Below are 20,372 nucleotides of genomic sequence, written 5' to 3' on the forward strand. Positions count from 1 at the left end.
AGTATAGAGACATTAATGACAGATACAGCTGAGTATCATCAACATAGACATTAATGACAGATACAGCTGAGTATCATCAGCATAGACATTAATGACAGATACAGCTGAGTATCATCAGTATAGAGACATTAATGACAGATACAGCTGAGTATCATCAGCATAGAGACATTAATGACAGATACAGCTGAGTATCATCAGTATAGAGACATTAATGACAGATACAGCTGAGTATCATCATCATAGAGACATTAATGACAGATACAGCTGAGTATCATCAGCATAGACATTAATGACAGATACAGCTGAGTATCATCAACATAGAGACATTAATGACAGATACAGCTGAGTATCATCAACATAGACATTAATGACAGATACAGCTGAGTATCATCAGCATAGAGACATTAATGACAGATACAGCTGAGTATCATCAACATAGAGATGGACATTAATGACAGATACAGCTGAGTATCATCAGCATAGAGACATTAATGACAGATACAGCTGAGTATCATCAACATAGAGACATTAATGACATATACAGCTGAGTATCATCAGCATAGAGACATTAATGACAGATACAGCTGAGTATCATCAACATAGAGACATTAATGACAGATACAGCTGAGTATCATCAACATAGAGACATTAATGACAGATACAGCTGAGTATCATCAACATAGACATTAATGACAGATACAGCTGAGTATCATCAGCATAGAGACATTAATGACAGATACAGCTGAGTATCATCAACATAGAGATGGACATTAATGACAGATACAGCTGAGTATCATCAGCATAGAGACATTAATGACAGATACAGCTGAGTATCATCAACATAGAGACATTAATGACAGATACAGCTGAGTATCATCAACATAGACATTAATGACAGATACAGCTCAGTATCATCAGCATAGAGACATTAATGACAGATACAGCTGAGTATCATCAGCATAGAGACATTAATGACAGATACAGCTGAGTATCATCAGCATAGAGACATTAATGACAGATACAGCTGAGTATCATCAGTATAGAGACATTAATGACAGATAAAGCTGAGTATCATCAGCATAGAGACATTAATGACAGATAGAGCTGAGTATCATCAGCATAGAGACATTAATGACAGATACAGCTGAGTATCATCAACATAGAGACATTAATGACAGATACAGCTGAGTATCATCAGCATAGACATTAATGACAGATACAGCTGAGTATCATCAACATAGAGACATTAATGACAGATACAGCTGAGTATCATCAGCATAGAGACATTAATGACAGACACAGCTGAGTATCATCAGCATAGAGACATTAATGACAGACACAGCTGAGTATCATCAGCATAGAGACATTAATGACAGATACAGCTGAGTATCATCAGTATAGAGACATTAATGACAGATACAGCTGAGTATCATCAGCATAGAGACATTAATGACAGATACAGCTGAGTATCATCAGTATAGAGACATTAATGACAAATACAGCTGAGTATCATCAGCATAGATGATGTGTTGAGTCTGAAACGGAACGACAGTCTTGCTTGCTGATTGGGTAACGTATTGCGTCACGCATCGCGTCACTTCCTGGTGTTTGCGGTCTGTGCTGCTGCCGTCTCACGGCGTTGCAGGCTCAGATCTCTCCCGACTTTTTATCTAAAACTTAGACTGTTTTCTGGTAAAATAGCACTATATCTGGTACATTACTGTCTTTATTTCAACACTCGCTCATTTTCTCTTCCGTAACTTTCACTGTCACCAATCACCGATACATTTTCTGTCCGTTAGCCTCCGTTAGCATCTTAGCATGGCCGCTCCAGCTCCCACCGCTTCACCTCTTTCCTGCTCAGTGTGTGAAATGTTTAGTTATTCCTCTGCCTCCTTTAGTGAAGACGGTAAGTGCTTAAAGTGTAGTTTATTTGCAGGGCTGGAGGCGAGGCTCAGTCAGTTAGAGGTCCGGTTCGGCCAACTAAACCATAGTCCGAGAGCCTCCTCAGCTAACCAGGCTAAGCTAGCGGCGGACCGGCCCGTAGCAGCTGAGCGTAACCGCTCCCCTGCAGCTCCCGAGCAGCCGGCCAGGCAGGGCAGCTGGGTGACGGTTCGGAGGAAGACTAGTCTTAAAGGGCTCACGGAACACCACCACCCGCTTCATGTGTCTAACAGATTTTCCCCACTTAGCGACACATCTGTTGAGAAACCGACCCTGGTGATTGGAGACTCCATAGTCAGACATGTGAAGCCGACTCCAGAGACCTTAGTTAGGTGCATCCCGGGGGCCAGAGCGGGCGACATAGAAGCAAATTTGAAGCTACTGGCAAAGGGTAATCGTAAATATGGTAAAGTTATCATCAATGTCGGAGCTAATGACTCCCGTCTTCGCCAGTCGGAAGTAACCAGAATGAATATTGTCTCGGTGTGTAACTTCGCCAAAACCATGTCAGACTCCGTAGGTTTTTCTGGCCCCCTCCCCAATCTGACCAGCGATGACATGTTTAGTCGCATGCTCTCGCTCCGCCGCTGGTTGTCTCAGTGGTGTTCAGAAAACGACGTGGACTTTATTGACAACTGGGAGACATTCTGGGGAAAGCCCGGTCTGATTAGAAGGGACGGCATTCATCCCACCCGGGATGGTGCAGCTCTTATGTCTAGAAATCTGGCCAATGTTATTAGACACTCCCCCTGACAATGCAGGGTCCAGGCCAGGATGCAGAGCTGTAGTTTAACAGGGCTGGAGGCGAGGCTTAGTCAGTTAGAGGTCCGGTTTGGCCAACTAGACCATAGTCCGATAGAATCCTCTGCGGACCGGCCCGTAGCAGCTGAGCGTAACCGCTCCCCTGCAGCTCCCCGGCAGCCGGCCAGGCAGGGCAGCTGGGTGACGGTTCGGAGGAAGGGTAGTCTTAAAGGGCTCAGCGACACATCTGTTGCTTCTCAAGGACCAACGCCTGCCAACAAAACTGTAGGATTGCATTATGTAATTAGCGACTCTAAAACTGTAGGATTACATGATATTGGCGACTCTGGCCAGGTGCCTAGCAAAATAGAAGTGGTTGCAGTTCCCCGCCCTCCAAAAGTTCACCAGGTGCAGCGTTATAGAGGCGTTAACCAAGATAACCTTGAAAAAATTAAAACCAATGCACATTTGGTACCAATTACAGACCGAAAAATTAGATGCGGACTACTAAATATACGATCATTAAGCTCTAAGTCTCTGTTAGTAAATGATATAATTACAGAGAGCAGGAGTGATATTTTCTGCTTAACAGAAACATGGTTACAGGAGGAAGAGTATGTTAGTTTGAATGAATCAACTCCGCCCGGCTACTTTAATCATCACATTCCTAGAAGCACGGGCCGAGGCGGAGGAGTCGCAGCAATTTATAACTCCGGTCTCCAAACAAAAATTGAACCCAAGTGCAACTATAATACATTTGAAAGCCTCATGCTTGGTCTGAAATTTCCGAGCCGGAAATCAGAGAAGCCAGTTGTGTTAGTGGTAGTGTACCGGCCCCCTGCTGGTGCGTATCTGGAGTTTTTGTCTGAATTTTCAGATTTCCTTTCTGGATTATTGATCAGCACAGATAAATTCATCATAGTGGGTGATTTTAACATTCATATGGATGTTGAAAGCGATAATCTTAAATTAGCCTTCGATTCTCTTCTAGAATCAATGGGTATCTCACAAAAAGTGGATAAACCGACGCACTGTTTTAATCATACTCTCGATCTCGTTCTCACCTACGGTGTTGAAACTGATGGTCTGTTGGTGTCACCTGTAAACTCCCTTTTATCCGACCATTACTTAATAACGTTTGAATTTAATTTTGTTGATGTTGAAGTGCAAAATAGGAGGTATTATTTTAGCAGATGTTTGTCTGATGAAGTTATTGTTAAATTTAGGGAGGCCATTGCTTATCTTACGACAGTGCGAAATAGTGATGTAGTCGAGGCCAGTGACCTGGGTTCTACCTCTGCAGATGTTGATTTCCTTGCTAGTAACACTGCTGATTTGTTGCATTCAGCTTTAGATGAAGTTGCTCCTTTGAAAAGGAGGGTTTCTAGCCACAGGAGCTTAACTCCCTGGTACAATTCAGATATCCGCATGTTGAAACAAAACGTGCGTAAAATGGAAAGGAAGTGGTACTCTTGTAGGTCTGTAGACTCTCATCGTGAATGGAAAGATATTCTAATAGTATATAAAAAAGCCATTCGCAAAGCCAGAACAGCTTATTATTCAACGCTGATAGAGGATAACAAAAGTAACCCACGTTTTCTGTTCAGCACTGTAGCCAGGCTGACAAAGAGTCACAACTCTGTTGAGCCGTGCATTCCTGCAGCTCTCAGTAGTGAGGACTTTATGGGCTTCTTCAACAGTAAAATCGCGAGAATTAGAGAAGAAATCAACCAGCCGGTTGTAGGTGTTTCTTCAGCTTTAGCGACTTCCCTAGGCTCTGACTTGTCTCTAGACTGTTTTGATCCTATAGACCTCCCTGAGCTGACTTCACTCGTTAATAGAGCTAAGTCAACCACATGTATGTTAGACCCCATCCCGACTCGTCTATTCAAACATGTTTTTTCTCTTATTGGTACGACAATACTGGACCAAATTAACCTATCCCTAAGTTTAGGATATGTACCACAGGTTTTCAAAGTCGCAGTAATTAAACCTTTACTTAAAAAACCTTCTCTTGACCCAGACACCTTAGCTAATTATAGACCAATTTCCAACCTTCCATTTGTGTCTAAAATTCTGGAAAAGGCAGTTTCAAGCCAGTTATGTGACTATTTGTATAGAAATGATCTGTTTGAAGTCTTTCAGTCAGGGTTCAGAATGCATCATAGCACAGAGACAGCACTTGTTCGAGTCACGAATGACCTTCTTATGGCCTCAGATAAGGGATTAGTGTCCATACTGGTTCTACTGGACCTCAGTGCTGCTTTTGACACTATAGATCATGGCATTTTACTGCACAGGTTAGAGCATGTTGTTGGGATTAAAGGGACAGCTCTATGTTGGTTTAAATCATATCTATCTGACAGGTTCCAGTTTGTTCATGTACATGAGGTTTCTTCAGAACAGTCAAGGGTCTGTTATGGTGTTCCGCAGGGTTCAGTGCTAGGGCCAATCTTGTTCAGTTTATACATGCAGCCGTTGGGAAGTATAATCCAGAATCACGGCATACACTTTCATTGTTATGCTGATGATACGCAGCTCTATTTGTCTATGAAGCCGGATGAAACAGAACCGTTAGTTAAACTTCAGGCATGTCTTAGGGACATCAAGGACTGGATGTCCAGAAATTTCCTGCTTCTAAATTCAGATAAAACAGAGGTTATCATTCTTGGTCCAGAGCATCTTAGGAAGGGATTAGATGGTGTTGCGATGGCTTCCAGTGCAACTGTGAGAAATCTTGGTGTTATTTTCGATCAGGATTTGTCGTTTAAACCATATGTCAATCAGGTTTGTAAAATAGCCTTTTTCCATCTCCGTAATATTGCAAAGATTAGGAAAATCCTCTCACAGAGTGATGCAGAAAAACTAGTTCATGCGTTTGTATCTTCTAGACTAGATTACTGTAATGTGTTGTTAGCAGGATGTCCAAGTAATTTGCTGAATAGGCTCCAGCTGATCCAAAATGCAGCAGCACGAGTACTGACAGGAATTAGCAGGAGAGACCACGTCTCTCCAGTGTTAGCGTCGCTCCATTGGTTACCCGTAAAATTCAGAATCCAATTTAAAATTTTATTACTTGCGTATAAAGCCCAAAACGGCTTAGCTCCGCATTATTTGCAAGACCTGATAGTGCCTTATGTTCCTGTCAGAGCTCTCCGTTCTCAGAGTGCAGGTTTACTCGTAGTTCCTAGAGTATCTAAATGTAGATTTGGAGGGCGGGCGTTCTGCTATCAGGCACCATTACTTTGGAACCAACTTCCAATCTGGGTTAAGGAGGCTGACTCCACCTCCACCTTTAAAACTAAACTTAAAACCTTTCTGTTTAGTAAAGCCTATAGTTAGTGTTTAGTAAACCTCTAGCTGGTGTTGGTAAATCTCTAGGTAGTGTAAACTTTAGTGTGTCAGAGTCACTCCTGTAGTTTCTTGTGCTGGCCCCCCCTTCTCCTCCCTTTTCTCTCTTTTGTCCATGTTGCAGCATCCTTTGCCGGACACCGGAACCTGCAGGTGGTCGTGGGTGGCTTGTAGCTTGCATTACGGAGCACAAGTCTTTCCCTGACCCTGCACCCCAACCTGGGACTTGCTGATTGGGCCGGAGCTTCGGGAGCTGTGTGCTGGCCTGCGGTCCCCACCCCTGGTCATCCCGTTGCTGCCCCCCCCTTCTCCTCCCTTTTCTCTCTTTTGTCCTGCAGGTGGCCGTGGGTGGCTTGTAGCTTGCATTATGGAGCACAAGTCTTTTCCTGACCCTGCACCCCAACCTGGGACTTGCTGATTGGGCCGGAGCTTCAGGAGCTGTGTGCTGGCCTGCGGTCCCCACCCCCGGTCATCCCGTTGCTGCTTCCACCTGCCTGCTGTGCTGTTGCCGTCCCTGACCCACCAGTCTGGCCCTCGGCAGGAGGGTCCCCCCTGATGAGCCTGGTCCTGCTCAAGGTTTCTTCCCTCCTAAAGGGGAGTTTTTCCTTGCCACTGTTTGGCTTAAGGTTTTTCTCCCACTATGGGAGTTTTTACCTGCCATTGTTTATGTAATATCTGCTCGGGGGTCATGTTCTGGGTATGGGTCTCTGTAAAGCGTCTAGAGACAACTCTGTTGTATTAGACGCTATATAAATAAAATTGAATTGAATTGAATTGAATAGACATTAATGACAGATACAGCTGAGTATCATCAGCATAGAGATGGACATTAATGAAAGATACAGCTGAGTATCATCAGCATAGAGACATTAATGACAGATACAGCTGAGTATCATCAACATAGAGACATTAATGACAGATACAACTGAGTATCATCAGCATAGAGACATTAATGACAGATACAGCTGAGTATCATCAGCATAGAGACATTAATGACAGATACAGCTGAGTATCATCAGCATAGAGACATTAATGACAGATACAGCTGAGTATCATCAGCATAGAGATGGACATTAATGACAGATACAGCTGAGTATCATCAACATAGAGACATTAATGACAGATACAGCTGAGTATCATCAACATAGAGACATTAATGACAGATACAGCTGAGTATCATCAACATAGAGACATTAATGACAGACACAGCTGAGTATCATCAGCATAGAGACATTAATGACAGATACAGCTGAGTATCATCAGTATAGAGACATTAATGACAGATACAGCTGAGTATCATCAGCATAGATACATTAATGACAGATACAGCTGAGTATCATCAACATAGAGACATTAATGACAGATACAGCTGAGTATCATCAGCATAGAGACATTAATGACAGATACAGCTGAGTATCATCAACATAGAGACATTAATGACAGATACAGCTGAGTATCATCAACATAGAGACATTAATGACAGATACAGCTGAGTATCATCAGCATAGAGACATTAATGACAGATACAGCTGAGTATCATCAACATAGAGACATTAATGACAGATACAGCTGAGTATCATCAACATAGAGACATTAATGACAGACACAGCTGAGTATCATCAGCATAGAGACATTAATGACAGATACAGCTGAGTATCATCAGTATAGAGACATTAATGACAGATACAGCTGAGTATCATCAGCATAGAGACATTAATGACAGATACAGCTGAGTATCATCAGTATAGAGATGGACATTAATGACAGATACAGCTGAGTATAATCAGCATAGAGACATTAATGACAGATACAGCTGAGTATCATCAGTATAGAGACATTAATGACAGATACAGCTGAGTATCATCAGTATAGAGATGGACATTAATGACAGACACAGCTGAGTATCATCAGCATAGAGACATTAATGACAGATACAGCTGAGTATCATCAGTATAGAGACATTAATGACAGATACAGCTGAGTATCATCAGCATAGAGACATTAATGACAGATACAGCTGAGTATCATCAGTATAGAGATGGACATTAATGACAGATGCAGCTGAGTATCATCAGTATAGAGACATTAATGACAGATACAGCTGAGTATCATCAGGATAGACATTAATGACAGATACAGCTGAGTATCATCAGCATAGAGACATTAATGACAGATACAGCTGAGTATCATCAACATAAACATTAATGACAGATACAGCTGAGTATCATCATCATAGAGACATTAATGACAGATACAGCTGAGTATCATCATCATAGAGACATTAATGACAGATACAGCTGAGTATCATCAGCATAGACATTAATGACAGATACAGCTGAGTATCATCATCATAGAGACATTAATGACAGATACAGCTGAGTATCATCAGCATAGAGACATTAATGACAGATACAGCTGAGTATCATCAGCATAGAGACATTAATGACAGATACAGCTGAGTATCATCAACATAAAGACATTAATGACAGATACAGCTGAGTATCATCAACATAGAGATGGACATTAATGACAGATACAGCTGAGTATCATCAACATAGAGATGGACATTAATGACAGATACAGCTGAGTATCATCAGCATAGAGACATTAATGACAGATACAGCTGAGTATCATCAGCATAGAGACATTAATGACAGATACAGCTGAGTATCATCAACATAGAGACATTAATGACAGATACAGCTGAGTATCATCAACATAGAGACATTAATGACAGATACAGCTGAGTATCATCAGCATAGAGACATTAATGACAGATACAGCTGAGTATCATCAACATAGAGACATTAATGACAGATACAGCTGAGTATCATCAACATAGAGACATTAATGACAGATACAGCTGAGTATCATCAACATGGAGACATTAATGACAGATACAGCTGAGTATCATCAACATAGAGACATTAATGACAGATACAGCTGAGTATCATCAGCATAGACATTAATGACAGATACAGCTGAGTATCATCAACATGGAGACATTAATGACAGATACAGCTGAGTATCATCAGTATAGAGACATTAATGACAGATACAGCTGAGTATCATCAGCATAGAGACATTAATGACAGATACAGCTGAGTATCATCAACATGGAGACATTAATGACAGATACAGCTGAGTATCATCAGTATAGAGACATTAATGACAGATACAGCTGAGTATCATCAGCATAGAGACATTAATGACAGATACAGCTGAGTATCATCAACATAGAGACATTAATGACAGATACAGCTGAGTATCATCAACATAGAGATGGATATTAATGACAGATACAGCTGAGTATCATCAGCATAGACATTAATGACAGATACAGCTGAGTATCATCAGCATAGAGACATTAATGACAGATACAGCTCAGTATCATCAGCATAGACATTAATGACAGATACAGCTGAGTATCATCAGCATAGAGATGGATATTAATGACAGATACAGCTGAGTATCATCAACATAGAGAAATTAATGACAGATACAGCTGAGTATCATCAACATAGAGACATTAATGACAGATACAGCTGAGTATCATCAGCATAGAGACATTAATGACAGATACAGCTGAGTATCATCAGCATAGACATTAATGACAGATACAGCTGAGTATCATCAGCATAGATATTAATGACAGATACAGCTGAGTATCATCAGCATAGAGACATTAATGACAGATACAGCTGAGTATCATCAACATAGAGATATTAATGAAAGATACAGCTGAGTATCATCAGCATAGAGACATTAATGACAGATACAGCTGAGTATCATCAGCATAGAGACATTAATGACAGATACAGCTGAGTATCATCAACATAGAGATATTAATGACAGATACAGCTGAGTATCATCAACATGGAGACATTAATGACAGATACAGCTGAGTATCATCAGCATAGAGACATTAATGACAGATACAGCTGAGTATCATCAACATAGAGATATTAATGAAAGATACAGCTGAGTATCATCAGCATAGAGACATTAATGACAGATACAGCTGAGTATCATCAACATAGAGACATTAATGACAGATACAGCTGAGTATCATCAACATGGAGACATTAATGACAGATACAGCTGAGTATCATCAGCATAGAGACATTAATGACAGATACAGCTGAGTATCATCAACATAGAGATGGACATTAATGACAGATACAGCTGAGTATCATCAGCATAGAGACATTAATGACAGATACAGCTGAGTATCATCAGTATAGACATTAATGACAGATACAGCTGAGTATCATCAGCATAGAGACATTAATAACAGATACAGCTGAGTATCATCAGTATAGACATTAATGACAGATACAGCTGAGTATCATCAGCATAGAGACATTAATGACAGATACAGCTGAGTATCATCAGCATAGAGATGGACATTAATGGCATGTCGTCTAATAATCTTACCCTTTGGAAGCAAATATTAGGACCTCTTTTAGTGGATTTTCCCTGCAGAGTTTCTGAATCTGATGGTTTTTCTGCTTTTCCAGGTCTGAGGGAATCTCCGTCCACTTCTCTCTGGTGTTTGAGAATCATCACCCCCGATCCAACCCGGAGACCAGCGCCAACCCGGAGACCAGCGCTAACCCGGAGACCAGCGCTAACCGTTCGTCCGCTAACTCCAGACTCCAGGAACTGGTGGCCGAAGCTCTTCATGAGGAGACGTCTCTGCCGCTGGATCTGGACTCCCTGAACTTCCAGCCAGGTAGACGTTGTTACTCCCTGAACTATCAGCCAGGTAGACGCTGTTCTTCTCCACGGTTCAGACTTTACATGGTATTTATTCTGACTTCTACTGCAGTCGTGTGGCTAACAGACAGTTCCACCTTTAAGGTTTCAAAAGAATTCATCACCAGATTTATGTGTTTATTTAAAAGGATCCCCATTAGCTGACGCCACAGCGAAAGCTAGTCTTCCTGGTGTCAAGACAATAAAATACTAAATCCAATCTCAATTCATAACATACATTTAGAAAAAGAAAAATATCATACAAATCATGTATAATTTGATGTATTGATCTCACTCAATAAGATATATGATGTTAAGGTGATGACAACAAATACGTTCTTAGTCATCGTTACAAATCAGCCTCTTCTGATGTCAGGAATTTGATCTATAAAGTACTGTCATCTGTATAGAGTCAGACTGAGGGAATAAAGTACTGTCATCTGCTGTTTTGGGAGAATCTCTCTTAGGATTCGAGAGTGGTTGGCTGTGCAAAAATGAATCACACACACGCACACTCGCTTTTGCTATAATGAATACATTTATTACCAAGCAGTGCACACATAAAGACTCACACACAATTGCCCTTTCGCTAGGATAACTCTGTGTCAAGTTATCCCCCACAAATGGCAAAGCAACAGACAATTACACAGGGGCTAGGCCTTGATAACTCTTACCTCAACACAGAAGGACTGGAGAGCCGGACAGTCCAGGCAGAGTAGCGAAAAACCCACTGGGCGTCGTGCACTAGACCCGCAGCTGACTCTGACCCGAACTTCCGGCTCCCTCCGTCTTTATACGACATCTCGCGGAGGGGGGTTGAAAGGGCCCCTTCAACCCTCGCCCGCAAACTCTCACGCTTCTCAAGCTCTCAAGTCTTGGTTCACATGGAGCTCTCCCGTGTGAACAAGCGCCTCTCTCACAGTTACAATAATACTAAACAGCAGGTGCAGACTGTGTTTTGGGAATTCAGGGCATTTCAGGACATAAAACATATTTTTTCTCCCTTCATCTGCATAGAGTCAGACTGAGGGAATAAAGTACCGTCATCTGCATAGAGTCTTAGGGAATAAAGTACTGTCATCTGTATAGAGTCTTAGGGAATAAAGTACTGTCATCTGTATAGAGTCTTAGGGAATAAAGTACTGTCATCTGCATAGAGTCTTAGGGAATAAAGTACTGTCATCTGCATAGAGTCAGATAAGGCCATCTAGACCTGGACCTGAACACCCCTGATCCGTCTGATCTAAAAACTCTTTCTTCTTTCACCAGAAGTCATCGTCCTGCCAGTGCTGACAACCTCCTCAGTAGAAGTAGTGCCAGAGGTAAGAAATTAGATTATTATAGAAAATTACACTTTAATAACTGATTTAACTTAACATAACCTGCATCGTGTATCCTAGAGGTTCTAACAGCATTGATCTGATATGAATACAAGATATCAGCCAATATCGTTTATGAGTTGTGACTCTTTGTCAGCCTGGCTACAGCACTGAACAGAAAACGTGGGTTATTTTTATTATCCTCTATCAACGATGAATAATAAGCTGTTCTGGCTTTGCAAATGGCTTTTTTATAAACTATTAGACTCTTTCCATGCACGATAGGAGTTTACAGACCTACAAGAGAACCACTTCCTTTCCGTTTTACACACTTTTTGTTTCAAAATGCAGATATCTGAATTATACCAGGGAGACAAATTCATGTAGAAAAGGAGCTGCTTCCAGGGATTCACATACTTTTTCTGAGCTCTGTATTAACAATGTTCTAGTATGAGAATAGTACCACAGTCAACATGTCAGTTCTGATTTCAACCGCGATGTCTTCGTCTCTCCACAGTCCAGCGAGCCGGATTCCCACAACGAGTTTGAAGTTTTGATCAAAGAAGCAGAGATGGATGAATCTCAGCCGTCGGTTCCTCTTCCCCCCCCGGAGAAGGAGAACTCGCTGGTGACTCTGCTGGACTCCACACCGGTCGCTGGCGAGGAGACGGACTCCACGCCGGTCCCTGACCAGGAGACGGACTCCACACCGGTCCCTGACCAGGAGACGGACTCCACACCGGTCCCTGACGGGAATCCAGGGGAGACAAGTGACTCCACGCCGGTCCCTGACGGGAATCCAGGGGGGACGAATGGGGCGACACCCAGCGGTGATGATCTACCGCCTCTAGACGTTAACGATGAGTCCAAAGAATCCAATCCAGAGCAGGAAGAAGAGGAACCGATCATTATCACACACGAAATTGAGACCATTCACGTGGATGAAACCGGAGAGCTGGTGCGGGACTACGTACCGACGCCTACGGTGGTTCTGGAGACGGTTTCCTCGGATACGACTCTGTCTCCCAACCTGCTGCCAGAAGAAGACCTGACTCCCGTCGATGAGCAGAGGGAACATCCCGGTATTGATCTGATTCCTGTTACTCCAACCATGGAGCCGGCAGAACTTCAGCAGGACCAGGACCACAACGCTCTTCCAGATGAAGAGAACTCAGACCTGGACGTTCTCCAACCTCACGAACCTGAAGACGACAAGTTTCTGGAAGCTTTGCAACCGGAACCTGAAGAGGTCGACGTTTCTGAACCAGTGGAAGAAAACACAGAGATAACGGAACCAGATGAAGGAACCGTTGAGATATTAGAGCCAGAAGTAGGAACCGTTGAGATCTTAGAACCAGATGAAGGAACCGTTGATGAAGGAACCGTTGAGATCTTAGAACCAGATGAAGGAACCGTTGAGATCTTAGAACCAGATGAAGGAACCGTTGAGATCTTAGAACCAGAAGTAGGAACCGTTGAGATCTTAGAACCAGAAGAAGAAACCGTTGAGATCTTAGAACCAGAAGTAGGAACAGTTACGATCTTAGAACCAGAAGTAAAAATAGTTACGCTCTTAGATCCAGATGAAGATGTTGAGGAATTTCCACAGTCGGCTGAAGAAGTTCCTGCAGATTCAGGAAACCACGAGAAAGATCTAGAAGTTTCAGAAACAAACGACTCATCAGAACCTTCAGAGACAGAAAAAGAAGTTGTTGAATTATCAAATCCAGACGAAGGAATATCTGAAGTTTCTGACGAAACAATAACCGAGGAAACACAACCTGAGGTCTCTGAGGAAACTGAGGTCTCTGAGGAAACTGAGGTCTCTGAGGAAACTGAGGTCTCTGAGGAAACTGAGGTCTCTGAAGAAACAATAACTGAGGTCTCTGAGGAAACTGAGGTCTCTGAAGAAACAATAACTGAGGTCTCTGAGGAAACTGAGGTCTCTGAAGAAACTGAGGTCTCTGAGGAAACAATAACTGAGGTCTCTGAAGAAACTGAGGTCTCTGAGGAAACTGAGGTCTCTGAAGAAACAATAACTGAGGTCTCTGAGGAAATTGAGGTCTCTGAAGAAACTGAGGTCTCTGAGGAAACTGAGGTATCTGAAGAAACTGAGGTCTCTGAGGAAACGATAACTGAGGTATCTGAGGAAACTGAGGTCTCTGATGAAACTGAGGTCTCTGAGGAAACTGAGGTCTCTGAGGAAATTGAGGTCTCTGAGGAAACTGAGGTCTCTGATGAAACTGAGGTCTCTGAGGAAACTGAGGTCTCTGATGAAAGTGAGGTCCCTGAGGAAACTGAGGTCTCTAAGGAAAATGAGGTCTCTGAAGAAACTGAGGTCTCTGAGGAAACTGAGGTCTCTGAAGAAACTGAGGTCTCTGAAGAAACAATAACTGAGGTCTCTGAAGAAACTGAGGTCTCTGAAGAAACTGAGGTCTCTGAGGAAACTGAGGTCTCTGAGGTCTCTGAAGAAACTGAGGTCTCTGAAGAAACTGAGGTCTCTGAAGAAACTGAGGTCTCTGAAGAAACTGAGGTCTCTGAGGAAACTGAGGTCTCTGAAGAAACTGAGGTCTCTGAAGAAACTGAGGTCTCTGAAGAAACTGAGGTCTCTGAGGAAACTGAGGTCTCTGAGGAAACTGAGGTCTCTGAAGAAACAATAACTGAGGTCTCTGAAGAAACTGAGGTCTCTGAAGAAACTGAGGTCTCTGAGGAAACTGAGGTCTCTGAGGAAACTGAGGTCTCCGAGGAAATTGAGGTTTCTGAAGAAACTGAGGTCTCTGAGGAAATTGAGGTCTCTGAGGAAACTGAGGTCTCTGAAGAAACAATAACTGAGGTATCTGAAGAAACTGAGGTCTCTGAAGAAACTGAGGTCTCTGAGGAAACTGAGGTCTCTGAGGAAACTGAGGTCTCCGAGGAAATTGAGGTTTCTGAAGAAACTGAGGTCTCTGAGGAAATTGAGGTCTCTGAAGAAACTGAGGTCTCTGAGGAAACTGAGGTCTCTGAGGAAACTGAGGTCTCTGAGGAAATTGAGGTCTCTGAGGAAACTGAGGTCTCTGAAGAAACGGTACCTGAGGTCTCTGAAGAAAATGAGGTCTCTGAGGAAACTGAGGTCTCTGAGGAAACTGAGGTCTCTGAGGAAATTGAGGTCTCTGAGGAAACTGAGGTCTCTGAAGAGACAATAACTGAGGTCTCTGAGGAAACTGGGGTATCTGAAGAAAATGAGGTCTCTGAGGAAACTGAGGTCTCTGAGGAAACTGAGGTCTCTGAGGAAACGGAGGTCTCTGAGGAAACTGAGGTCTCTGAGGAAACTGAAGAAACAATAACTGAGGTCTCTGAAGAAACTGAGGTCTCTGAGGAAATTGAGGTCTCTGAGGAAACTGAGGTCTCTGAAGAAACAATAACTGAGGTCTCTGAGGAAACTGAGGTTTCTGAAGAAACGGTACCTGAGGTCTCTGAGGAAACTGAGGTCTCTGAGGAAACTGAGGTCTCTGAGGAAACTGAGGTCTCTGAGGAAACTGAGGTCTCTGAGGAAACTGAGGTCTCTGAGGAAACTGAGGTCTCTGAGGAAACTGAGGTCTCTGAGGAAACTGAGGTCTCTGATGAATCTGAGGTCTCTGAGGAAACTGAGGTCTCTGAGGAAACGGTACCTGAGGTCTCTGAGGAAACCGAGGTATCTGAAGAAACTGAGGTCTCTGAGGAAACTGAGGTCTCTGAGGAAACTCTACCTGAGGTCTCTGAAGAAACTGAGGTATCTGAAGAAACGGTACCTGAGGTCTCTGAAGAAAATGAGGTCCCTGAGGAAACTGAGGTCTCTGAGGAAACTGAGGTCTCTGAAGAAACAATAACTGAGGTCTCTGAGGAAACTGAGGTCTCTGATGAAACGGAGGTCTCTGAGGAAACTGAGGTCTCTGAAGAAACAATAACTGAGGTCTCTGAGGAAACTGAGGTCTCTGATGAAACGGAGGTCTCTGAGGAAACTGAGGTCTCTGAAGAAACAATAACTGAGGTCTCTGAGGAAAATGAGGTCTCTGAAGAAACTGAGGTCTCTGAGGAAACTGAGGTCCCTGAAGAAACTGAGGTCTCTGAAGAAACCGAGGTCTCTGAGGAAACTGAGGTCTCTGAAGATACAATAACTGAGGTCTCTGAGGAAACTGAGGTCTCTGAAGAAACTGAGGTCTCTGAGGAAACTGAGGTCTCTGAAGAAACAATAACTGAGGTCTCTGAAGAAACGATAACTGAGGTCTCTGAAGAAACTGAGGTCTCTGAGGAAACTGAGGTCTCTGAGGAAACTGAGGTCCCTGAAGAAACTGAGGTCTCTGAAGAAACTGAGGTCTCTGAGGAAATTGAGGTCCCTGAGGAAACTGAGGTCCCTGAGGAAACTGAGGTCTCTGAAGAAACTGAGGTCTCTGAAGAAACTGAGGTCTCTGAGGAAACTGAGGTCCCTGAGGAAACTGAGGTCCCTGAGGAAACTGAGGTCTCTGAAGAAACTGAGGTCTCTGAAGAAACTGAGGTCTCTGAGGAAACTGAGGTCTCTGAGGAAACTGAGGTCTCTGAAGAAACTGAGGTCTCTGAGGAAACGGAGGTCTCTGAGGAAACTGAGGTCTCTGAAGAAACTGAGGTCTCTGAGGAAACTGAGGTCCCTGAGGAAACTGAGGTCTCTGAAGAAACTGAGGTCTCTGAGGAAACTGAGGTCTCTGAAGAAACTGAGGTCTCTGAGGAAACTGAGGTCTCTGAGGAAATTGAGGTCTCTGAAGAAACTGAGGTCTCCGAGGAAACTGAGGTCCCTGAGGAAACTGAGGTCTCTGAGGAAACTGAGGTCTCTGAAGAAACTGAGGTCTCCGAGGAAACTGAGGTCCCTGAGGAAACTGAGGTCTCTGAGGAAACTGAGGTCTCTGAAGAAACTGAGGTCTCTGAAGAAACTGAGGTCTCTGAGGAAACTGAGGTCTCTGAGGAAACTGAGGTCTCTGAGGAAACTGAGGTCTCTGAGGAAACTGAGGTCTCTGAGGAAACTGAGGTCCCTGAAGAAACTGAGGTCTCTGAAGAAACTGAGGTCTCTGAGGAAACTGAGGTCTCTGAAGAAACTGAGGTCTCTGAGGAAACTGAGGTCTCTGAAGAAACTGAGGTCTCTGAAGAAACTGAGGTCTCTGAAGAAACGGTACCTGAGTTCTCTGAGGAAACTGAGGTCTCTGAGGAAACTGAGGTCTCTGAAGAAGCGGTACCTGAGGTCTCTGAGGAAACTGAGGTCTCTGAAGAAACTGAGGTCTCTGAAGAAACTGAGGTCTCTGAAGAAACTGAGGTCTCTGAGGAAACGATAACTGAGGTCTCTGAGGAAACTGAGGTCTCTGAGGAAACGATAACTGAGGTCTCTGAGGAAACTGAGGTATCTGAGGAAACGGTACCTGAGGTCTCTGAGGAAACGATAACTGAGGTCTCTGAGGTCTCTGAGGAAACTGAGGTCTCTGAGGAAACGGTACCTGAGGTCTCTGAGGAAACACTACCTGAGGTCCCTGAGGTCTCTGAAGAAACTATAACTGAGGTCTCTGAGGAAACGGTACCTGAGCTCTCTGAAGGAACAGTACTTGAGGTCCCTGAGGTCTCTGAGGAAACTGAGGTCTCTGAAGAAACTGAGGTCCCTGAGGAAACTGAGGTCTCTGAAGAAACTGAGGTCTCTGAGGAAACTGAGGTCTCTGAGGAAATTGAGGTCTCTGAGGAAACTGAGGTCTCTGAGGAAACTGAGGTCTCTGAAGAAACTGAGGTCCCTGAGGAAACTGAGGTCTCTGAGGAAACTGAGGTCCCTGAGGTCTCTATCGTTCATTTCTTAGAAACTCTTCCAGAAGAGGAGACCGTTGAGAGGTTAGAACTTGAACCGGAGAAGGATCTTACAGTTCCACCGGCTGAATCAATCGATGTCCTTCAAGACCTGGATGAAGGTCTGGACTCTGAAGATCTGGACTCTGAAGATCTGGACTCTAAAGATCTGGACTCTGAAGATCTGGACTCTAAAGATCTGGACTCTGAAGATCTGGACTCTGAAGATCTGGACTCTGAAGATCTGGACTCTGGAAGGGAAGAAAATATGGACTATGGATATCTGGACTCTGGAGATCTGGACTGGGAAGATCTGGACTCTGAAGATCTGAACTCTGGAGGGGAAACTGAAAACTCACCTGAGGACCAGAACTCCATCACTGACGTCCTGGAGGAGAGAACTGCTGCTGTCGTCACGGCAACCGACACAACCGAGAGTGATGATCACCTGGAAACATCTGACCAGGCTGATCTTCACCTGGAAACATCTGACCCAGCTGATCTTCCCCTGGAAACATCTGACCCAGCTGATCTTCCCCTGGAAACATCTGACCCAGGTGAGAATGTGGTGAAAACCATGAAATATGTACCACATGTCAAGCTATTTTAGCTTGATGAAGATAAACTGTCCCAACCTGATCTCACAAAAATCCGTGAAATGCCCACGACCTCTTACCACTGTTTTCTGTGGTACCAACACGGAAAGTGGTACTCCCATTAAAACCTCATTAAAACACTGCTAAAACAGCGTTAAAAACGTGCTATTACAAACTGACAGTAACAAACAGTACCTTGCACGACAAAAACGCATAATTTAGCCACTATAACAAAGAATAATATATAAATAATAATAATGTCATAATCCGTGTATATATCACGACCACGGATCCCATTGACTTTGCATGGTACAATATCCGTGGTGCTCACACGGAATTATACCATTTCCGTGTTGGTACCACGGAAAATAGTGGTGAGAGGTCGTGGGCATTTCACAGATTTTTGTGAGATCAGGTTGAACTGTCCTGTAATTCTCTTTCTTAGCATATCAAGCTATCTAAGCTTCATATGATATCTAAACTTAAGCTCATCTTTGATAGTAGCTCATTTTCGGTTAGATTTATTCAGATTTAATCCGTTAAATATCTTTATTTCAAGTGTTGCTACCAACACATCATAAGAAACAAGTGCTGCCAGAAGTAAAACGAGGACTAGCTGAACTCTGCTAGGACTCGTGGTCACTTAGCCTGATGCTAACGGGCCCAGACCAGTAAACCTGCTCAACCAGTGGTCACTTAGAATCAGAATCAGAATCAGAAAAAGCTTTATTGCCAGGTCAGACATAAATCAGACGAGAGAACTTGACTCCGGTTCACACCGATGGCACCATTAATACGGACGCCATTTTTAGAGGAAGGATGACACTGGGATGGAGGAGGAGGGTAAAAAAGGATCTTCACACGGTGTATTAATAGCTAGTGTCAAGGTGCAAAAAAACACCTCAGCAAAGAAAAGCAACATGCACACAACAAAACAACATCATAACTTGTTGGGAATGGGGGGTGGGCAAGTCGGGGGGGGGGGGATCCCGGCACAGTTCACCCAAGTGAGGGCCGCGGCAGCTGGCGCTCGAACTCGAAGTCTCCGTGTCAGGGGGGCTGATAAGAGGGGAGCCAGGGAAGGCGTTGACTATAAAGGAAGGTGTATTTATCATTGTGTGTGTGTAAGCGGTAAATCCGTGAACCTTCGCCCAGAGCTGCTCTCAGCCAAATGTCCTTGGTGTTATCAGACGGCTCGTACAGTTCTGAAAACAGGGTCCGGAGGTGTTCGTGGGAGGGGAGGGTTAGTGGGGGCAGAGTCACCTTGTTTACATTCCACCAGGGAGATTGTCAAGGGCAAATTATAGAATCAGCAATTATTTTGAAAACAGGCAGCCTCAGTAATTTTCCGTCTGCCTTTTAGTCTCTGGTTCATCAATGGCGACTCCAATCAGACAAATTTGTGATCAATTCCCGCCAAGCCGAGCTACCAACTTCTCCAAGGTGTTGTCAATCTTGCCAATGAGCTCAAACACCGCCGCTAACCTGCGAATCTGTTCGAGAATCGCATCCAGCTTACGGCCCTGCTCTACCAGCATCGGAGTCTGTGCATTGGTCGCCTTGCTTATCCCTTCAGCCACGTCCGGCAGCTCTGAAAGAGCCAAAACAGCTGTCGACGTATTACGCGTTTGTCGATACATCAGGAAACCCCCACCTCCTACCAGGAGGATGATCAGGAGAAATCCTGCTATCATAAATCCAATTATGAAGCGTCTTCAACGTCCTTAAAAGACAGAATTTTGAGACACAAAGTCTTCGTATTCTTGTAAGAATCCATTGTGTATCCAGAAAAGAATGTCCCATCGGGGGCAAGAGGGCTCCCTTACCCCCTGTCTTCTTGTCGCAAAAATATGGT

General features: G+C 43.6%; 2 protein-coding genes across 2 annotated transcripts in view; both read left to right on the top strand.

The window, feature by feature from the left end:
• The window catches only part of LOC133464847 (interphotoreceptor matrix proteoglycan 2-like), a 58,014-nt gene that overhangs the window by 29,849 nt on the left and 7,793 nt on the right, over positions 1 to 20,372 (top strand). Inside the window, exons 10-15 of the mRNA XM_061747034.1 lie at positions 10,557 to 10,771; positions 12,064 to 12,116; positions 12,631 to 14,547; positions 14,728 to 15,090; positions 15,733 to 16,269; positions 17,101 to 18,478. Of these exons, the coding sequence (XP_061603018.1) occupies positions 10,557 to 10,771; positions 12,064 to 12,116; positions 12,631 to 14,547; positions 14,728 to 15,090; positions 15,733 to 16,269; positions 17,101 to 18,478 (4,463 nt within the window). The remainder of the gene's footprint in view (positions 1 to 10,556; positions 10,772 to 12,063; positions 12,117 to 12,630; positions 14,548 to 14,727; positions 15,091 to 15,732; positions 16,270 to 17,100; positions 18,479 to 20,372) is intronic.
• LOC133418310 (uncharacterized) lies at positions 1,822 to 3,140 on the top strand. The gene has a single exon (XM_061706884.1). The coding sequence runs from the start codon at positions 1,822 to 1,824 to the stop codon at positions 2,695 to 2,697; it is 876 nt and encodes a 291-aa protein (XP_061562868.1). The 3' UTR covers positions 2,698 to 3,140.

This window comes from Cololabis saira, chromosome 18 (genome assembly GCF_033807715.1).
Source record: "Cololabis saira isolate AMF1-May2022 chromosome 18, fColSai1.1, whole genome shotgun sequence".
Taxonomy (NCBI): domain Eukaryota; kingdom Metazoa; phylum Chordata; class Actinopteri; order Beloniformes; family Belonidae; genus Cololabis; species Cololabis saira.

Excerpts from the sequence above, each read along its gene's own strand:
- LOC133418310 (XM_061706884.1), top strand. The coding sequence starts at position 1,822 with ATGGCCGCTCCAGCTCCCACCGCTTCACCTCTTTCCTGCTCAGTGTGT.